General features: G+C 37.2%; 1 protein-coding gene across 13 annotated transcripts in view; it reads left to right on the top strand.

The window, feature by feature from the left end:
* PLEKHA7 (pleckstrin homology domain containing A7) overlaps positions 1 to 19,493 on the top strand; it is a 136,056-nt gene that overhangs the window by 103,288 nt on the left and 13,275 nt on the right. For 12 of the 13 annotated variants that reach the window (XM_084521896.1, XM_084521894.1, XM_084521895.1 and 9 more), the window contains 11 exons: positions 1,715 to 1,801; positions 4,078 to 4,131; positions 9,416 to 9,484; positions 9,670 to 9,750; positions 10,881 to 11,030; positions 12,348 to 12,449; positions 16,000 to 16,108; positions 17,231 to 17,469; positions 17,910 to 18,098; positions 18,319 to 18,436; positions 19,049 to 19,128. In XM_084521896.1, the coding sequence (XP_084378022.1) occupies positions 1,715 to 1,801; positions 4,078 to 4,131; positions 9,416 to 9,484; positions 9,670 to 9,750; positions 10,881 to 11,030; positions 12,348 to 12,449; positions 16,000 to 16,108; positions 17,231 to 17,469; positions 17,910 to 18,098; positions 18,319 to 18,436; positions 19,049 to 19,128 (1,278 nt within the window). The remainder of the gene's footprint in view (positions 1 to 1,714; positions 1,802 to 4,077; positions 4,132 to 9,415; positions 9,485 to 9,669; positions 9,751 to 10,880; positions 11,031 to 12,347; positions 12,450 to 15,999; positions 16,109 to 17,230; positions 17,470 to 17,909; positions 18,099 to 18,318; positions 18,437 to 19,048; positions 19,129 to 19,493) is intronic. The other variant, XM_084521889.1, reaches the window with a different exon arrangement.

Below are 19,493 nucleotides of genomic sequence, written 5' to 3'. Positions count from 1 at the left end.
AAGCAGGGTGAACTCTTCCTTGATTGTATATTTATGGCCGTGGCCTGAAGTGTTTGCCGTATCTACTTTCTCTTAACCTTTTGCTAGTGTAGTTAGTCTTGGAGCTGATTGAGTTTTTAGTTATTAGTTTCTAGTCATACTTTCTCATACATTTGATGGTTTATGCCCTTTGTGGAGTTGATAGCACTGGGCTAACCGAAGTCAAATTGTGTTGGGCTGAAACGTTAACCTCCTGCAGAATTGCAGAGCAGTTGATTGTACTCGCTAAACTCTTATCTGGAGGTTTTCTAACTCAGTACTCCACGTGGCTCTCCTTGCCTGAGGAAATTAGGGAAATTCAGGATTGAATCAATGTAGAACTTGCCTCGGTAGCTTTTACACCGGAATAAGTGGGAATGAAAGCCTCTGTATTCAGCCAATTCTTTAACTTCATCCGTGGGCTCAGCTGGGGAAAGTATTTGCAGAGTCTTGCACATGCACATCCAGCGTGGCTGTTCAGGACCGTGAACTGAGGTTGCATGCCAGCTTCATGGACAGCTGAGATTTTTCCTAGTAGATGCTGTGTAGCTGTCAGATGTCTTTCAGCATCTCTAGATTTATAATATTCTGTCAGAGAATGAAGTTGTCTGGTGATGTGCAGCACTGAAAATTATTGCTATTTTTTTAGCTCCTGATTATGTTATACCAGGCATTGGTTTCTCCACGTGTAAGTTGAAGCAGCATTACATCCCTTATGAAGGAATGTGCAGAAGGCTCTTCCCTTCCTGTGTAATGTAGCTGCATAAATTTTACTCACAGAATAAAACGTTTTTATGTCACATTGGTTTTACCAATGCATGAAAACAAAATCTTCGTTGTCTGTAAAACTTTTCCATAGACGTTTCTGGAGAAAAACACTCATGTTCATGTAAACACACAGCATCATTTTATATTTAAATGCATGTGTCCACAGAAATCTTTTACTTAATTTATGCTTTACCTAATTCTATTCAGTTACACCTTAAAAAAAAAAAAAAAAAAAAAAAAAAGGTGGAGGGTTGGGGCAGAACAAAACAGCATACAGTAAAATTCAGAGGAATGAATATAAATCATCAGACGTTTAGTCTGTGTTGAAGATAACCGAAGAGTTTGAGGAAAAGATGAAAGAATGGACGTGAAGCAGGTTTTTGTATTATAAGCAGAAAGAGGCGTATCAAATGTGATTATTTAATAAAACCTGGTATTAATGGGACCCATTGCCACAAGGTGTCACTCACGTCAGGAGCTTAGCGTGGAGAACTGTTTCATGGCTAAAGGAGGGCATTCACAGTTGTTACTGTCTGGAGTACAAGCCTGCTATTTAAGGGCATCAGCCAGGCTGATTTCTCTGGGAGACATTACGTGTGTGTGTGTGTTTGTGTGCGAGACATTTTATGAATATCTATATTTTTTAACTCTCTGAAAAGCACTTTGCACAAGCTTCCGAAGTATCTTGCGCTGCCAGAATCCGCTGCTCTGTCCAGCATCACAGGTCCTAAGCCGGTTGCATTTGTTCTTTTATAAGTTTTTAATCCTCAAGGATCTGGCTGGCCCACGAATGTTCCCTGATCTAAGCATGGCTTGAGTTCAAACAGAAAATTTCTGGCAGAGGTGCATATCTTCTGAATTTCCCCTCAAGTGTAGCATACCTCTCACCTGAGACAATCCTCACAGTTCTGCCTGTGGCTTCTTACAGAGCTCAGCTCACGTTGATCGACGCTCCATGCCAGCTATGGGCTACATGACCCATACTGTGAGCGCGCCCAGCTTGCATGGCAAGTCGGTAAGTTGAAAGAGCAATTTCTTCTCCTTTTTTTTTTTTTTTTGTCATCCTAATATCGTAAATTTTTAAAATTCTGCTTATTCCGTAGTGGTTATTTTTATTAGCTTAAGCATAAATAGCCTGAATCTGAAACTTGATCTTAGCCAACCTGTAGGAATAATAAAGCCTGTAGGAATTTTGCTGTTACTCCCAATGAGAATGGGAGCGAGCTGTCTGTTATTACAGGATTCCACTTTTATTATGTTTATTTGACCAAATGTGAAGTTAATGAAATAATTGCTTAATCATGTCAAGTAACTGCTTTCTGGGCACTGAGGTGAAAAATGTAATTACAGTTACTCTCCCTGAAGACTGCTAATTTCCTCTTTACAATGTGTCTAAATACCTGCAGCCTGAAGAGCTAACATTGCTTCTCATTCGATTAAGGAGACATCAGGCTAAGTTGGCTAGTATACGAAATTACACAATCGCACAATTGCTGCAGCACTTGCCAACTAATTCCACCTATCAGGTCAGCTGCTGCTTGGCTCTTCTGTGCTCTATGACATTTTGTGACTCTGCAAATGCTTCGTCGGTGGCATGCTCGAGTCTGTGCTTTCTTGCCCATTCTTCGGAGCTCTGCAGTTCCCAGGTTGTTTGCAGTTTTTCTTTGCTGCTGTACTCGCTCTGAGATGAGCATTTTAAGCTACAGGGTGCCAGTGCGTATGCTACAAAGTGTTACGTGTCCTTCCTCTTTATATTATTTCTGAAAATGCTGCATCTTCAGAAATGTGGGTTAAAAGACTATGCTCACTCGGAGGCAAAACCATTTCTCTGTGCTGCTTTCGTGATGGGATTGGCTCCTTGTCCTACATGCTGTGTCACCTGCAAGTTGAAACGCATCAGCCAGTTTGTACATCCATACGAGCTTGTAACTGTGTCAGTTCTGCAGGTGAACATTAGCTCATAAAAAAGTTTGTGGGCATCTTGAGTCATAAACAAAGCAAACAGTGCTCTTGATTGCACTGATGTTTGAAACGTTACTGTGAGATGAACCAAATGTACTTGTTGAGCTCTTTGGCCTGTATTAGAGCTGCAAAAATAGGGATAAAACATTTGTAATTGGTGGAGGCTATGTATTGGCCTAAACTTGAAGGCTTTTTATTTTTAAATTTGGAAAAGTTTATTTTCTGTACTTACCCTCACCTACAGAACAATTTCGCTAAGGTGGGCTATAACAACAGGGATTTCTCCTTAAAAATGGGCACACTTTCTAGCCAAGTCCTCAGCCAGATTTGCAAGGATATTGGACATAATTGTAAGTGAACACCTCTGAAGAAATGCAGATGTGATGCAGTGATTTTATGGCAAAAAAAAAAAAAGTTTTCTTTCCTTCTTTAAATACATAGTCTGATTGGTTCAAAACTTGAATAAGGTATAGTTGTATATTTCTTTTATTCTGAAGTTTCATGAATCAAGGATATAAAATTATAACATACAACAGTTTCGGCAAAAAAGGTAGGAATTTTGGCTAATTAAAAATCAATTTGCAACAGTTAAGTTTTACTTTGTTACGTATTGCAAATACCCCTTATATCAAAAAAAAAAAAAATAAAAAAAGAAGAAATAATTCTGTTACAACTCGTATGCACGCTTTTCATTAAGTGACTCTGATGAAGATGTTGCTAGATGAATGTAACCATAGCATTAAGCTGACAGCAGCTAGGAGTTAGCCACTGAGAATATGTGTTATAAGAAATATATATTTCTTATATTCCTTAAAAAAAGGAATTAATATCTAATAATATAATAACGTGCTCAGACGTATTCCAATGATTTGATACATAGAGGCATCTGAGAGGCATTTAGAGGCATTTATATCTGACATTCAGTTAGGTAAAGTCTTCTCTCGCAGGGACATACTGTGGTGGAGGACAACCCCATAAGTTTTTTGAAGAAGGGATAGTCAGCAAAAAAAGTCTTGAAAAAATAACTTTTGAAAATCTGTTGTTTAAGGTAGTTATGTGCCTTGTTGGAGCTGGAGGATTCAAATCCATATCTTCAGAGGGTGGGCGTGAGGTAGTAATGTACTCAGGAAATATTTTGCCCATCTTTCAGCTGTAAATAGCAATATGCTGGTGGAGCAAATATGCTTTTCATGTACTTCCTACTCTGTTATTTTGGTTCCTCTTTCATCATTTTCGTATACATAGCCAATCCAAGTATTCTGAATTATTTTTCAAACCTTCAAATATATTGTGGTTTTTTTTTTTTTTTTTCTATGTAATTACCTCAAGGCTGATGACACTTATATCCAGCTGAAAAAGGATTTGGAGTATTTGGATCTGAAGGTAAGACTTTGAGTCTACTTCCATTGTCTTTAACCCAGCAACCTTTCCTGTATCGTCTTTGTTCCTTCAGGTTTTCAAATCACTTTGGGTCCAGAGACAGAAACTCTGTCTTTTGCCATCGCTTTTGTGCTTAAAATGTTGAGTGTGTTCATATTAGCGGCTTTAGAACTAATGTGCAAACTCAGAAAATACAGGTGCTTCAGTTTGTAGGTAGAATTTGTATTATTGCTACTCCAGATGAATGGTATTTTGTGGGTTTAGAGAAACCAGATTAAAAAATAGATTCAAAATGCTTTTTTGCTGTAGCATTAGAACCAATATGAAGTCAACTCCTCTAAGCTAAAATAAGATGTTTTTTCAATTCAGCTGTTCCCTTTAAATCTACTCGAGCTTTTTCCTTGTTTTTAAAATATCCTGTATTTATAAGCTCTTACTTTTTTGGGGTGAAAATGTGGTCATTAATTGGCACCTTTCATTTATTTTCATGTTATTATAGCTAAGAGATATAAAATCTATCTATTTACCCATGCACAAATATGTTTGTGTAATATTAAGTCATATTTCCTAATAATAACAAAATACAGTACTGAGCATCAAAACATCCATCTAAACTGAATACCTTCCATATCTGGTACACCTGATCGTTGGCAATTCAAAAGCAAATCTAGATCTTCTAATACCAGGTTTTGAAGGAAAAAAAAACAAACAAAAACAAACAAACAAAAAAACACCAACAAACAAACTGCATAATCATTTTGCTTAGTGAAGCAGTCTACCACTTTCCATGCTGTTTAGCATGTCTCACCCTATATAAATCCTATGGTGTTCCTGCAAATCAAGGTGGAGTGAAACGGGACACCTTATTATTATCCCTACTGTTTGTATGCCCGTGGTTCTCCCTGATGCCGAGGGAGCACGGTGGATGTGCCGCTAGTGAGCTACCTGGACCAGTGTTGTGTGAATTTCAATTTCATCTGATGTTTGAGTGGCTGAATAGAAAACCAAATAGATCAATGGAAAATATGAGCAATATGTTATACATTTTATGAATCACAAGCTCTGTGTGGCATACGTAGTGTAAATGCTCACATATATGAGCTGCTGTAATCACAAATGTACAGACTGAAAATCAGTTGGACACATATCCCTTCAGGCCTTGCTCAGGGCTGTGCCAAATTAACTGTATCCCAGGTGCAGCCTGCGTAGCACCAACCAAAAGCAGCCAGAAAGAATAACGTATGGGGACAACCTGGTCTTTCTGTGGAAAGATAATGTTAGTTCGAACTCCCTTATGAAAAATCTTGACAGCCAAAGTGTCGAGCGTGGTTCTGTAAGAGCGATCTGGTTTTTCAAGGTGGTCGTGTCTTTCTCAGTTAAATACCCTCAAGCTCGGAAGAAGAATAACCTTCTTTCAGTTGTGGGCCACAAATGTGAAATTCAGGTCAGGGTGTTGAGAGATTAAAGAGACCTTGTGAAAATTGAGTAGGTATCTTTCTTGTGCTTGAATTTGTGTTTTGCTGCTTAATAGAAATTACTGAAGAGAGACTTTGTTTAGCAGCATGAGGAAAACAGAGTGCTCGATGAAACAAAGCAAATTACATATTGATTTGGTAAAGGTGGAATATGGCAAATTCACAGTTAATATACGTGGTATCTTGCATTTCAGACAGTGAAGGCTTAGATATAATGCCTTTTATTTCAAGTCTGTCTTTTGAGTTCATTGGGCTTTGAGTTAGCCCCACTCTGATTAAACAATTTCAAACAGGATTAAAGACTTTAGAACTGAAGCTAAACATTTTTGTACTTCATCCATTATCTCTGAAGGGACTTCTTCCTAGAGGTTTTGAAATATAACTCTTCAACAAGGAGTAGTTATTAAACATTTAATTAACTGCATAATTCATGCCACAGTATTAAAACAGATTGCAGTAACTGGTTACATGGTATTTAGTAATTTGTCATAACTCAGATGTTTTGTCCTCAGAGAAACGTTGTTCTTATCCTTACTTTATCAGTCTATTTTTGAGTATTCTTTAAAAGCTTTAAAGTGTTAAGAAATATTTTGGTGTTGATACCACCGTGGTATTGTTCAGTATTACAGTGCGTTGTCCTGACGGTTGTGTAAATGAAATAGGTGAACTTTACAAATATGAATCAATTTCAATATTTTTCTTCTGCAAGCAAGATACTTCTGACATTTAAAAAAGGAAAAAGAATAAACCAATGACTCTCTATTCCTTTTCACTCATTAAAAAGAGGTATATGGGGCATGAAAGACGTTGTATCTCTATGCTATAGATATATATATATATAACCATGCCTTTTCTGCAAATGGATTTCCACAGCGATGTGTTACAGCTTTTTCTATGCCAAAAACGGAGGTGAAAAAATGCGACCCTGTATTAGAAAAGCAGTAAGGAATAGTAAGGGATAGAAAAATACATTTTCCTACAAGCTTCTATGTGAAACAGAAATGGGGAAGGAGGCCTGCAGAGGTAGAGCAAAGTTTGTGCTGTTAGGCATAAATCGTGCAACCAATTTAAGCAGATCTGGGGCCCTCTGAGTGGTTTAGCAGCGGTCCCGCTTCGTTCTTCTGCAGTCACACTCTAATATCTGAAGCTGTTTTGTTTCTGCTGCAGTTGAAAGAGGCTGCTAGTGCAAGGTTGTGCCACGCGGGTAATATTTGTTTCGGGAGCAGTGGTAAGTGTGATTGGAGGGACTTGGGTCACTAAGGTCTTCACTGGGTTGCTCAAGTTAGCAGCACGGAGCTCATGGTGCAAGCGTTACGGCGTATTACACACCAGAAAACGTCTTGCTGTGATTCCTGGAGCTTCTTAAGCTGCAGCTGGACAACCCTGAATAAATCCTAGGTTGTGTTGTGTGTTTATATGTGTGCTTTGTGAAAGGAAAGAAGTCTTAGGGTTCAAGACAACCCGTCCAAAATATAACAAGATAGATAAATAGCCAGTTACAGCTTCTGTGATGGGAGATTATACAGATCCTACACCTCGAGCATGTGTGTGGAAGGAGAGCATGAGATTGCTGCTGCTCATGGAGTTTTGTGTGCTAAGGTTGTGTTTCTTTGACCTGTAACAAGTTGTTACTAAACTTTTGTTTGAAACAGATAGAAAATAACGGACCTCTGATCAACATGATTTACAAAGTGCTGAAGAACTCAGCACAGGGGTTACTTTCCAGTATACATGTAAGACTGCTTGCATCTGAACTGCGCTCATCCCATTGCTTTTCAACTTAGCAGTCGATGTTTACATATTCTGGCTTTTACAGGTGTCTTGGAGTAAACAGTAGAGCTTTCTGTAAGATTTTCTTCCTTTTTTTTTTTTTTTTTCTTTTCTTTTTGGTTTCTCCCCGCCTCCCCACTTTGGAGTCTGTATGCAAAGTTCTGGCTGACTTTGGTTTCATTTTCTCATGGTTTGAAAATGGTTGTGTCGAGCAGCGACTCCTGTGTGCAGTTCTGAAAATGTGAAAGCATGCTGAATCTTCATTATGTCCTCATGTTCACTGCTTGAAAAATTAACAAAATCCTTACAGCTGGGATTATGTAATTTTAAATATCCCCCAAATCTGTAGACTATGTCTTTGTGTTAATTTCATGGCTTTGAAAAAGGCTTTTGCATCCTGTTAATTTGCAGGTAATTAAATGTGCAAAATTAATATTTGGACATGCTAAAGTTCTGTTTCTATGCAATTATTTCTTACTGTTATACATAGGAGTTAGTATTTAAATAATTTCCTTAATGCCTTTAAAAGACAAGGGGGGGTTCTTAGATAAAGCATAACACTGCTGAAGATGAAAATATTTGAAAATGGAAATGTTTCTTGAGAGATAGTAAATGCTTTTGGTTTTGGTAGTGGGGAAGTAGCAAATGTGTAACTTTCCCCACGTGAAATCCCATGATAAGTACGTGAAGGGAGACCACAGTTGGAGGAGAGGAGACCTTAAACATAAATGAACGTAATCTTCTGTCTTAAATGTAGTTTCTTTGCAAATATTACCTGTAGCTGTCAAACTTCATACACCATATTAAAGGAGAAACTGAGGTTGTATCAAGGATTTATTTAGACTTGCAGTAAAATTCAATTTCTTTAAAGAAAGGTAGTGTGATCCTGTAGGACCCTGGTAGCTTGATCAGTGAACTGTGTCGCTTGAAATCTGTACCAGAGTCAGCAAATGGCAAACGGCCCCTTCTCTCCCACTAAAAATAAAAAAGTAAAACAAAACAAAACCACCACAAACAACAACAACAACAAAACTTTTGGCTTTATATTATTGAGTACAATAATTAGGTGAACATTTATTCCTAAATCCTTTCCTGTATGAAAGAATACAAGATATATGAGCGCTATCCTGAACGCCAGCTGTTTCTTTCATAAGGTAATATTTGCTTTAACAAAATATAAAAGTGTTGTAATTGAGTACCATTTAGCGTTTTGATTTTAAAGCTCACAAAACCCATGTGATTTGTGAGCTGTATTTTGGGACAATTCTCTTAGCCTTATTTATTTGCCAAAAGGGTCGAATATAAACAGTGGAAGTAATAAACTTTTCTGCTGGGATAGACATAGCTTTCTTCTAAGATTGCTGGAAGTATCATATAGTATAGTTTCTGTACTGATGTAAAAACTGCGTTACATGAAAAGATGATAATCTCACCAGAAATGGCATATGGAAGCAGTGATTTGTGGAATGAGAGATTTGGTATATTATAAGCATGTCAAAATAGATTAATTACATTTAAATCCCACCCTAGCACTCTTTTAGCAGTCTATCTTTAATAAAATTCACCTTGTACTGTGGAAGAGACTGTCCTTTGTAGAATGAAACAGTTGCCAGAAAGATATATTTTTAGTCATTAATTAATGCTGTTATTCTTGCAATCACACATTTGAAGGAACTATTCAGGTCCTTCGGGTTCAAGAAAGGTATTAAAGGTGGACAGTTAAAACTCTTAGGTTTTTCAGGAACAGGACTGTCGTAACCATAGGCAGAGGGGATTATGCTATTTTGTACAGAATTTTAAGCTACTCTAAGAGTAATTAAATAACCTAATATAACTAATAATCCTTTCTGATTACCTCCCTGAAAAAAAATAGTGGCATTTTTGAAAAGCCTTGTATCCAAAATTTTGTCTATCTCTGTTGATAAACTTGGATATTCAACAAAACTTTTTTTTTTTTTTTTTTTTTTTTTTTTATTGCTGAAGCATAGTGAAGTTTTAGTTTGAAACAGATTTCTCAGATCTTTAAAAACTTTTCCTCTTAGGTGACAGGGCGTGACACATTAAAAGAACGAAGTACAAAACCTGTCAAGATTGCAGAAAGTGATATTGATGTAAGTATCAAATACCACGTTGGAACCTCTTGCATTGTTTTGGCTATTTGTACTGTTAATTGTTCGCATTTCTTATGCTCCTTGGGGTAAGTTATTGTTAGTGGACGCTGTTCTTCTTTTTAGAAATTTAATATTATTATATTAATTTAATATTATATGTAATATTTAAATGATTTTCTTTTCAGGTCAAGCTGAGCATTTTCTGTGAGCAGGACAGAATTCTGCAGGACTTGGAGGACAAAATAAGAGCTCTGAAGGAAAATAAAGTGAGTAGATGAAAAAGATTTTTATAAAATAAATCATTATAAACTACAGAATTGCAAACAAAAAATCAAATTACCGGATGCTGTTTGCATTGCAGTATTTTTCTTTGTATATAAAAACATATAAGGAAAAATACAATGTAACATAATGTTAGGATTGAGTTACGTTGTTTTAGAAAATGAATTTTTGTAAGTGAATGTTTTAAAACTACATATATTTCATTTTCTGGCATTTTTCAAAAATTGGGGTGCATACACATTTCTGTATACTTCTGCTTAATGCCTCAAGACGCCTGTGGTGGGAGGCAGAATCACGTTTCATTTGCACTTCTTCCCACCTGCGCAAACATTGTTTGCATTAACAGCAGCGTGCTTCTGTGTGCGAGCAAGAGCCATACTGAACACTCTCTGTAACTTGTATGGTCTTTATTTAAAGAAAAAAAAAAAAGAAAAAAGAAAAAACGAGCTACTGATCTGTAGTGATTTGAGACTTATGCTTGTTTATCGATAGTATGGTGAGCCTTATTCTGAGGTTTATGACTGAAATGCTGGAATATTTTCTGTGACAAGTTTAGTTGGAACCCTCCTTCTTTCCTCCATGCCCATTCAGGTCACAAGTGGAGCTGTGAACAGTAACAAAAGGGTTTCCTTGACTTCCCTTGCATGTGTGCACCTTTATCTGCTTCCCTGCCCATGAGCTATAGCAGTGAATGAGAAGCTATATAAATAAATAAATAAATAAATAAATATTTATATAAATAAACAGTTAATGCTGTGCTGTGGTTATCACAATTCGGTAGTACTTTAGGGGATTTTCTGAAACTGTAGATTACAGTTTTCAAAGACTGTAAATAGAAAAAAAAATCTCACTTTTTGTTTGTTTTGTTTTGTTTTGTTGTACAGGCTTGGCTATCAAAGCAGATATAGTGGAAAATATCAGAGAATTTTGGTTATAGTGATTAATTAAAGCTCTTGCAGGTTTTCATTCACATCCTAGTCTCCACAATAGGAGGTCAATGCTAACGTAGTGGCTTAGAGGAAATACTGTGGGCGTGAAAAACAGCTTTTGTCTTCACACAGGTAATTTAGTGAAGTTTGCTGTAAATGCTTACTGCTGCCTGCTTCTCTGTTAGGATCAGCTGGAGTCAGTTTTGGAGGTTTTACACAGGCAGATGGAACAGTACAAAGACCAACCACAGCATGCAGAAAAAATTTCCTACCAGCAGAGACTTTTGCAAGAGGACCTCATACATATTCGGGCTGAAATATCCAAAGTTTCGACGGTATGTGGTTTTGGTTGTTTCAAGGAAACAGTAACTAAAATGCCAGTTAAACTGTATTTTTCCCTTTGGATGGGGAAATTAAGTCCTATTGTGAACAGATCTTGTTAAGGTACAGGACGCCAAGTCAGAACAATTTAAACTACGTCTCTAGCTTTCCTCTTCAATGCACCCATCTCGTTCTGCCCTCCCCACCCCCAAAAAGTGCTTGAAGATTTCTTTATAGTTCTGCCATTCATGTATGGGGCTTAAACTGCAAATCTTTCAGGTAGCCCTTTTCGCAGTGGAAATACAAGCATGATTCCATGGTATTTTTCCAAGGGAAAAGGGCTTGGAAATGTCTGTTTATATTTCAGTCAAAATGTACTGTTAATATTATGACTTAATCGAAACATTTAAAAGCAAAAATATTTGTAAGAATTGGCTGTGAAAGAGAACATTTTAAGCCTAGGTGTTATGCACTCACTGTATTATTCTTACCTCTTAATGAATGTGGGATCATCTCTTTGTAAGATTGTTTCTAAAACGCCTTTTCTATAGTAAGATCTGAACATTAAGATGCCAGTAGTATTTAAATGTATTTAAATACTATTTAAAAAGTATTTAAATATAAAATATATTTTTATCTCTTCAGCAATCCTCAGTATATCTTATACCAGTGTATCTGTCCAAGACTCCTATTAAATTCTGTGAAACTTTTGCATCCAAAACATTTGGCAAAGTATTGCACAGAACTGTTCCCAACTGTGTGGACAGCCACTTTATTTATTTAGAGCCTGACTCACACTTGTTTGATGTGGTAGACCCATATTGTTGTGTGAGAAAGGATGGGGAACAGCCAGTCGATTTCTCCGTGCAACTCAGGGTTTTGTAAACCTCCATTATTTCTTCCCCTCAACTCCCGAGTTATGTCTTTGCCAGACTTCAGAGAAAAACAACCAACCAAAAACCCTACTCCGTCCCTCCTTACATAGAAACTGCTCCAGACTTCAGATTTTTTGCAGGCTTTATTTTCCAAGTATCTGCTTGTTTATTTGCTTATAATGACATCGCAGTACAGTCAGTAGAGCTTTTAAAGAATATCCTGCTTTGTGTTTCATAATACGAATTCTGGTTTAGGTGACTGTTTGAATTCTAATTGCAAATTTATTTTAAATAGAGGGGGAAGGTTCAAGGAAATCGAACTGGAGTAGACTTTCTTCCTTCGTAGCGTGGTAGAGTCAGTTCAAGTGTTAAACACCAGTTTTATGCTTAAGAAATGGATAGAGTGATATCCAGGTTTATCGTAACATTGCATTAGAATATTTCGTTTGTTATTAGGAAATGGAAAATGCCTGGAATGAATATCTGAAACTAGAAAACGATGTGAGCCAGCTGAAAAAAGCCTTACAGGAACAGATGAATAGTTCTTTGGTATCTCAGGTGAGTCTGTTTCCCGACACTGGCTTGCTTGTGAGAAGATTTTATCTGAACTTGAAAGCTATCATCTCATAAGAGAACCTCTGCAATTTTTGCACTGTATTCATGTGTCATGTCTTAAGTTTGCAAAGTTCACAAATGGTAACAGCATAGCTGCACAGTAACTAGCTACCTTCCAGCCTAATAGTTTCTCATGAGTTGTCTCTGCAAATTTGTCATTATTTTATTATGCTTTTATTACATGCTGACATCTCGACATTGATAACGTATTTAATTTATAAGACTCTGCAGGACTTCTTAGTCTTCCATTTATTTGATCTGACGTTGGCTTCTTTATCCATTTTTAAGAACCTCAGCCTCTAGCTTGTTATTGTAGTTACTTGTTCTTTGTCATGTTCTTCTACTTATGGGAGACTTACATCTGCGGCTTGTTTTGTGAAGTGGAATAAGTGTTTAAAAGCCATCAGTAATTGAAAGGCATCTCAGTTTTAAATCAGTTCTTCTGTTTTGAATCTTACCAAGAAGCTTTGTTTGAAGCTAAGCTGTTCTGCTTGCTGAACTGGATGTGGTGTATGAGGTTATTTCTACATACCTGCTAACGACTGATGATTTTTTTCGTGGAGCAAGGAATACAGTCCAGATTGCTTTTCCTGTGTCAAAGCAGAAGAGTTTTATTTTAAAGCACAAGGAACAAGCTCAATGTATATAACTTGGTTAACTCTTAGTCTACTTTTCCAAGTATTCTGGAATAAAACAGCACTCTAGTTGAGTTTTTAAATGTATATATTTGCAACAAACATCTGGTCAGATGTGAGTTAGTCTGGTTTTGCCATTAATGTATAAACCTGTATCAGAACAAAAGAGGTGTAAAACCTTTTTAGATTTAATCCATCTTAAAATTCCATTTTCAGCCGCTTTTCATTTTGGGGTGTGTTTGTGCTTAGTTTCTGGAGCCAGAGTGTTACAAATTTGAGATCAGCTGTAGAATACATCCCTCCAAAAAATCCCAGGAGTAGAATAAGATCATCCCTGTATGAAGTCATTTTGATTAACAAAGGGAAATTACAGGTTTACATGGAATATACTTTAAAAAAGTACTTTAACAAACAGTTTTCAGTTCTGCATTGCACATGCTTAAAATACTGGCTGCATGGCATGTGACTTAGCAGTACACACGGAAGGGAAAATGGCTTGCACTGAAAAAAATGTGAACTTAGTTTAACATCTCATATCATGTACATACATGCATACATGTGCGTGCACACAGACCTACACATGGGACGTGTTTTATGTGTCTATACTTAAATATGTACATGCACATTTAAATATATGCAGAGATAAGTTTGTCTTTGGCTAAGACTTTAAAAAATGTTTCCGAATATCCATTTTGGAGATATTAAGGGGAGCTGATTTTTCTGGAAAGTACAGAATATTATTAAAACCACAGTCTTTCAAAGAAGTCTGATTTTTAAGTGCCCATAATCATTGGGGTCTTTAGGTGTCTGCCCAAGCGTGCATAGGCTCAAGACTATTTACCTAGCATTTTACAATAGCATTAAATACATGTTGTACTTAAAAACAACAACAACAAAAAGCAAACAAAACCACACACACAAAAGCAACAAACCAAGTCAAACCAAAACAAACAAACCAAAAAAAAAAAAATCCCACAACACCACACACACAAAAAAGCCTGTAGTCTTCATGGAATATTACTGAAAAATCAATAAAATTGCAGGCTCAAGCTGCCATAGGAAATGGCTAATACTGTTTTTATATATCATGAATTAAGAGGTAAAAAACTAAATGGTTTGAGCAGCTTGGTTGAAGGTAAATCTTGCTTTCAAGATTGTAGCTTCATTGTCTTTTGCTTAAGGGTTGGGATCTGGTCATGCTGAAATTAACTTTGAAGTTCTATTTTGTCAGTGATGACTTCTCAGTTGTTAAGTGTTTCTGCTCTGGTTTTATAAATCATGCTAAATTATGTTTCTGTGTGAAGGAAGTTAGAGAAATTAATTTCTCTCTCCAAGCTAACTTTTCATGCTTGCCCATAAAGTATATTTATACCCTCTGGTAAACAGCAGTCCTGGTTTTCATAATTTAAAAATAAATTCATCTGTTTATCTTTTGGACCTATTCCATTTTTGGTTTAAAATATTGTCTTCACATAAAGAGTTAAGTAACGGGAAGAAATAATATCAAAAGATCTTTTTTTTTTTGTATATTACTGATCCAACATTTTTCTGAGTGGTTTCAGAAAAAGAATATTTTGTGTGTGTGTTGTTTTTTGTGACCAATCTTGAGGTTTGATTGTTGTAAATCCATCATTTTGTGCCTTGTGGGATGATTAATCTCAGAAAAATGAAATGAAATTTGTAAATTTATGGTTTTCTTCCTGACAATCTTTCAAGATATGTCCCATCTATCGAGTGAGTTTACTACAGGCAAATAACGTTCTCCATCATTTAAATGTTGGTGTTCTTGGCACCCTGTTTCCTGATCTGTTACTTTGCTGGACATATTTTCTAACGTAAGACAGAAAGTAGAAAGCAATTGATATGTTTTCCCTAGTTCTACAAGGTTTAAGAGCTTTTACTGAAGTTTTTCTCTTTCAGGTTTATAGGATTAATTAGCGGTTATTTTGCAGCTCCTGGCAAGTGATGGATTTCTGGGGTTCTTAAGGAGTTTGTATGCAATTCCTGGCTAAAGTGTTGCAGTGCCTTCAGCTTTCGTTATAAAACCACAGGGAAAACAATATCATTAAGTTTATTCTTAATGCCGATTTTTGAAGGAAGATTTATCAGGCATTAATTCCGTAGAAAATAATAATGGCTTACCATAAAGTATCAAGATTACTCCCAACCTGGGGGAAAAAAATAAAAACCCACAAACAGAGGGGAAAACTGCTATTTATGGTGATTGCAATAAATGCATGGCTGAAGTGGTGGCTTCAGCAGCCAGGGCTTCTAGCCACAAGATACGGTCAGCTCAGGGTCCGGACTGTGGACGAAGCTTCCCGGTCTTGCCTGTTGGAAAGAATCAGTAGAGCAAATAGGGTACCAGATGGGACTGAATCCTGGGAGAACAGAGGGATGTTGTTTCAACCTGTAACACATCATGTCCAGTAGTTTTGTAACACTGCCCTGTCAGCCTGAAGGGTGTTCGAAAGATGTGAGAATTTAATTTGGGGTCAAATTAAAAGGTTCTGTAAGCTCACTGTATGTAGAATATTAAATTAGGTTTTTGCAGTCTGAATAATAATGTAGGGAACAGTATGGTGATGTCTCATTCCCTATCTATTCTCTAGAAAGTCTTCCCTGACTCAGAAAATGCTCTAAATGTTATGGGCCTACCTGTGAGATATGTTGGTTGGGGTGGTTTGTTTGTTTGTTAAATGTTAAAATTACCATTTAACCCATTTCTAGACTCCTAGGTTCTCATGTAAGTTCTGGAAAATTAGTTTGGTTCTGGTATCAAAAACAGGATAACCCCATTATAAATTAAAATGGGTTTTATATGTATATATATCTTCTCTTTTATTATAAACAATCAGGAGAAAGCACAAATACAAAAAGACTTGTGGAGGATTGAAGATGTTACAGCTGGCTTGAGTGCAAATAAAGCAAATTACAAAACCATAGTAGACTCTATCAAGAATCCAGGTAAGGAGAACATAATTAAAATGTTAGAAATACACAAATGCTGGTGAATCTTTGGGTCTGTGGGAATTGTCTAGAAATACATTCTAATGCAGAAAATGCATTTCTGCAATTATTGCAGAAATTCTGTAATTCTGCACTGTAGCAGAAATCTCTGTAGCTTGAGCACATTATCTTGGTGTTTCTTCGATTGAGGTCTTAAAATGTTTTTCATTTGGTTTAACATACTAAAATGTAACAAGCCATAGAAGAGGCAACAACAACAATAATAACAGTGGGGTAAGCTGTGCAAGATGCAGGAAGAGCTTCTCTCACGTAACAAGCTCATACCATAGCAGTATCCACATTGCACCCCGTCCAGGAGCTCCCCTCTGCACTCATCTGCTGTTTTTCCCTTGGATGCTGCCCAGCTGCCCTTGCCATAGTTACCTTCCCCCTCCCTCTTCAGGCAGGTGTTTGGTGGGCAGAGCAACAACATCAGCTATGGAAAAGAGGAAGGGAAAGCGTGTGTGGTCTGTATTTCAATTGCTTTATTATATTTCAAAGAAAAGATCTGACACATTGGGATAGCAAGAGGCTGTTAATGCCTCCTGGAAACTCACTTCATACTTAAAGTATCTTTGCTTACCTTGTATGCACAGAGATAAAATTGTTCTTAGATGGTGAGATTTTATTTTATTTCAGGTATGGCTCTTGTGCTTAGCTGTGTCTAGATCTAGAGGCATCTTAAGGAATCTGTTGAGTGGGGCCATATCCAGCTGGTGAACTGCCTGCATGTGACTCGTGGGCTTTTCCTTCCTCTCGCCATTGCCAGGGGGATTTCACTGGCTGATATTAAAGTGTAGGTTTTTATTTTTAGCCTGAAGGGCATGTTTGATCCTCATCAAGAAAATGTTGCCCATCCTATAATCTACCAATCATAGATTCTTTTATTCAAAAAAAAAAAAAAAAAAAAAAAGGCAAACAAACCATTTGTGTTGAAAATAACATGCAGTGTTAAGGCTGTTTTTTAAAGCCTAAGGATGTTAATTTCTATTCCTATGAACACAGTTGATACAAGAAGTTGATAGCTACAAGAAGCACACATATAACAGTGTCTAACATCTGTGCATATTTCTCCCCTAGAGAGAAAAACAGTGCCTTCATTTTCTCAGTCTACAGTGCCTTCCTTACCAGCTTCTCTCACAACCGTGGATAGCAAACCCTCCATTCCACAGAGCCCTCCAGCCAGCCCGGTCAAACCTTCTTTGGAGGTTAGGCTGTATCCACAGCCTTATTTCCAGGCCAGAACGCAGCACCAAGCACCGCAGCTGAAGAAAATCGAGCCGCCTCTTCAGTCACCAGTTAGGCTAAAGCCAAAGGTTGTAAGTACTGCTGTTGTGAGACTCCTTCACCACTCTTTCCATTTGCTTCTGGCTGAAACACTGAAAGCTTTCATGGTTACTAAGTGCACGCAGTGTGGAGGCACAACAAGGAGATGCTTAAGGGGTTTGTAATGAAACTGAGCTATAACAAATACAGGAGAATATGTCTCTGACTGGGAGGTTTATGCACAGGGGCCGTATACTGCTGTCCAGCATACCAAGGCAGAGCCTTCCTTGCTCTTCTTTGGAAATGCTTTTTGGTTGATTGGTTGTTGGCTTTCTTGGGTCTCCTTTGCTTTTAACACCTCAAGACCTGGAGGACAGTGAAGAGCATGCTAAAGCAGTCATAAATAACTCATGCAATGTAATGAAATTTCAGACAGTTTATGCCAGACGGTTTGCAGACTGCTTGCCAAATACCCGTGTTTTCCCGTTACCAGGAAGATGAAGCACCACCCAGACCTCCTCTCCCTCAGTTATACAGTCCTGAAGATCAGCCACCAGCCGTTCCACCTCTCCCAAGAGAAGCCACTGTCATCAGGCACACGTCGGTGCGGGGCCTGAAACGGCAGTCAGATGAAAGAAAGAGAGACAGAGAACTAGGACAGTATGTAAATGGAGATTATAGGGTGAGCACTCACAGATTTATAAACCTGCACTTTAAGATTGTGTGAACCTATAATGCAAGAGACTGTTTTGTAACAAAGAGACAGAGAATGGATCTATGCTGTATAGTAAGGGCAGAGAGATTCAGTAATCCATAAACAAAACCTACTGGGATTTGTTTTAAGACTATTAAGACTTGCTGTCTGTGATTCCATTTGAGCCAGCAAGTATTTTTCCACACAGGTAGAGCTGCGTTCATATGTGAGTGAGCCAGAACTAGCAACGATAGGCGGTGACCTCAGCCAACCTGCCAGCGGTTTAATAAGCTCTGATAGTGGATACCAGACATTACCTACCCGTGGTAAGCCAGGATTTTACACGGCTGATTTGTAACGGTGCTTTCTGTATAGGAGCTTTACTCTCCTAGGATTTTCTGGAAGTGGTCTTTATTTTAAGATCACTATTTTTCGGTTAACTGTGTAATGCTATGGAATCCTAGAAATTTTATGTTTCTTAATGGTGCCATTATAGATAACCAGCCTTTTACAAAGCAGCTTCATATATAATGCTTTAAAAAAAATAGCAAAACATGCAGTTAGATGTTAGAACGTCTCCTGTATTCAGAATTATTCTTCGTCATAATTTCTGTATTGTATTTACAAAGTCAGGTATTTTTTTAAACACTTTAATTGCCTGTGGAAGTTAATTAAATGGAAGTGCTAAAGAAAAATAACATAATGCCATCAAACACTACACACGACTTGCCACTACGTTCCGCTGTGCTACAGTTCTGTAATAGTTTAACAAATGAGGATAGAGAGGGTATTTCGGAAATAGGGGCTCATTTTTTATTTATTTTCTTCTTGTTTCTTACCCCTCTAACTGCAAATGTTGTTAAGATTTGACTTTTTTCACAGATATCTTCCTTCTGTCTGTCATTTAGTTTTAAAGCATTCTCTTTTTCTTTATGAAGGTTTATCTGGATCAACTTCCAGATTGCACCAATCATCTACCATTTCATCATATGCAACGCTTCGAAGGGATAGGTCCAAGGTAAGTTTTAATTGAACGTCTGAAAGCAAATGCTTGGATCGTTCAAAATATTCGTAAGCCCAGAGTATATTTTGCCTAGGAGGAGATAGGTTTCTAATAGCGTGGGAGAGAACCCAACACCTGTGATCTAATCAAATTTTTCTCACTTTCTCAAATGAATCAGGAAGTAGACAGACAGTGTATTGCATTTGTAATAGATTTATAAAGCAAAGTTTAGAATCAAAAATCACCACTACTAATAGAAATTTAAGAGTTTAAATATGCAAATTAATACAAAGTAATAGAGCAAAATCATCTTAATTTAGTAATAAGGCAGGAGAAAGTTATTTTTTGTATACTACTTATGAACTATTGATTCCCACACA

This window comes from Aythya ferina (assembly GCF_964211825.1).
Source record: "Aythya ferina genome assembly, chromosome: 5".
NCBI lineage: Eukaryota > Metazoa > Chordata > Aves > Anseriformes > Anatidae > Aythya > Aythya ferina.
Note: the sequence above shows the minus strand (reverse complement) of the source record. Positions and strands in the feature narration are given on the sequence as shown.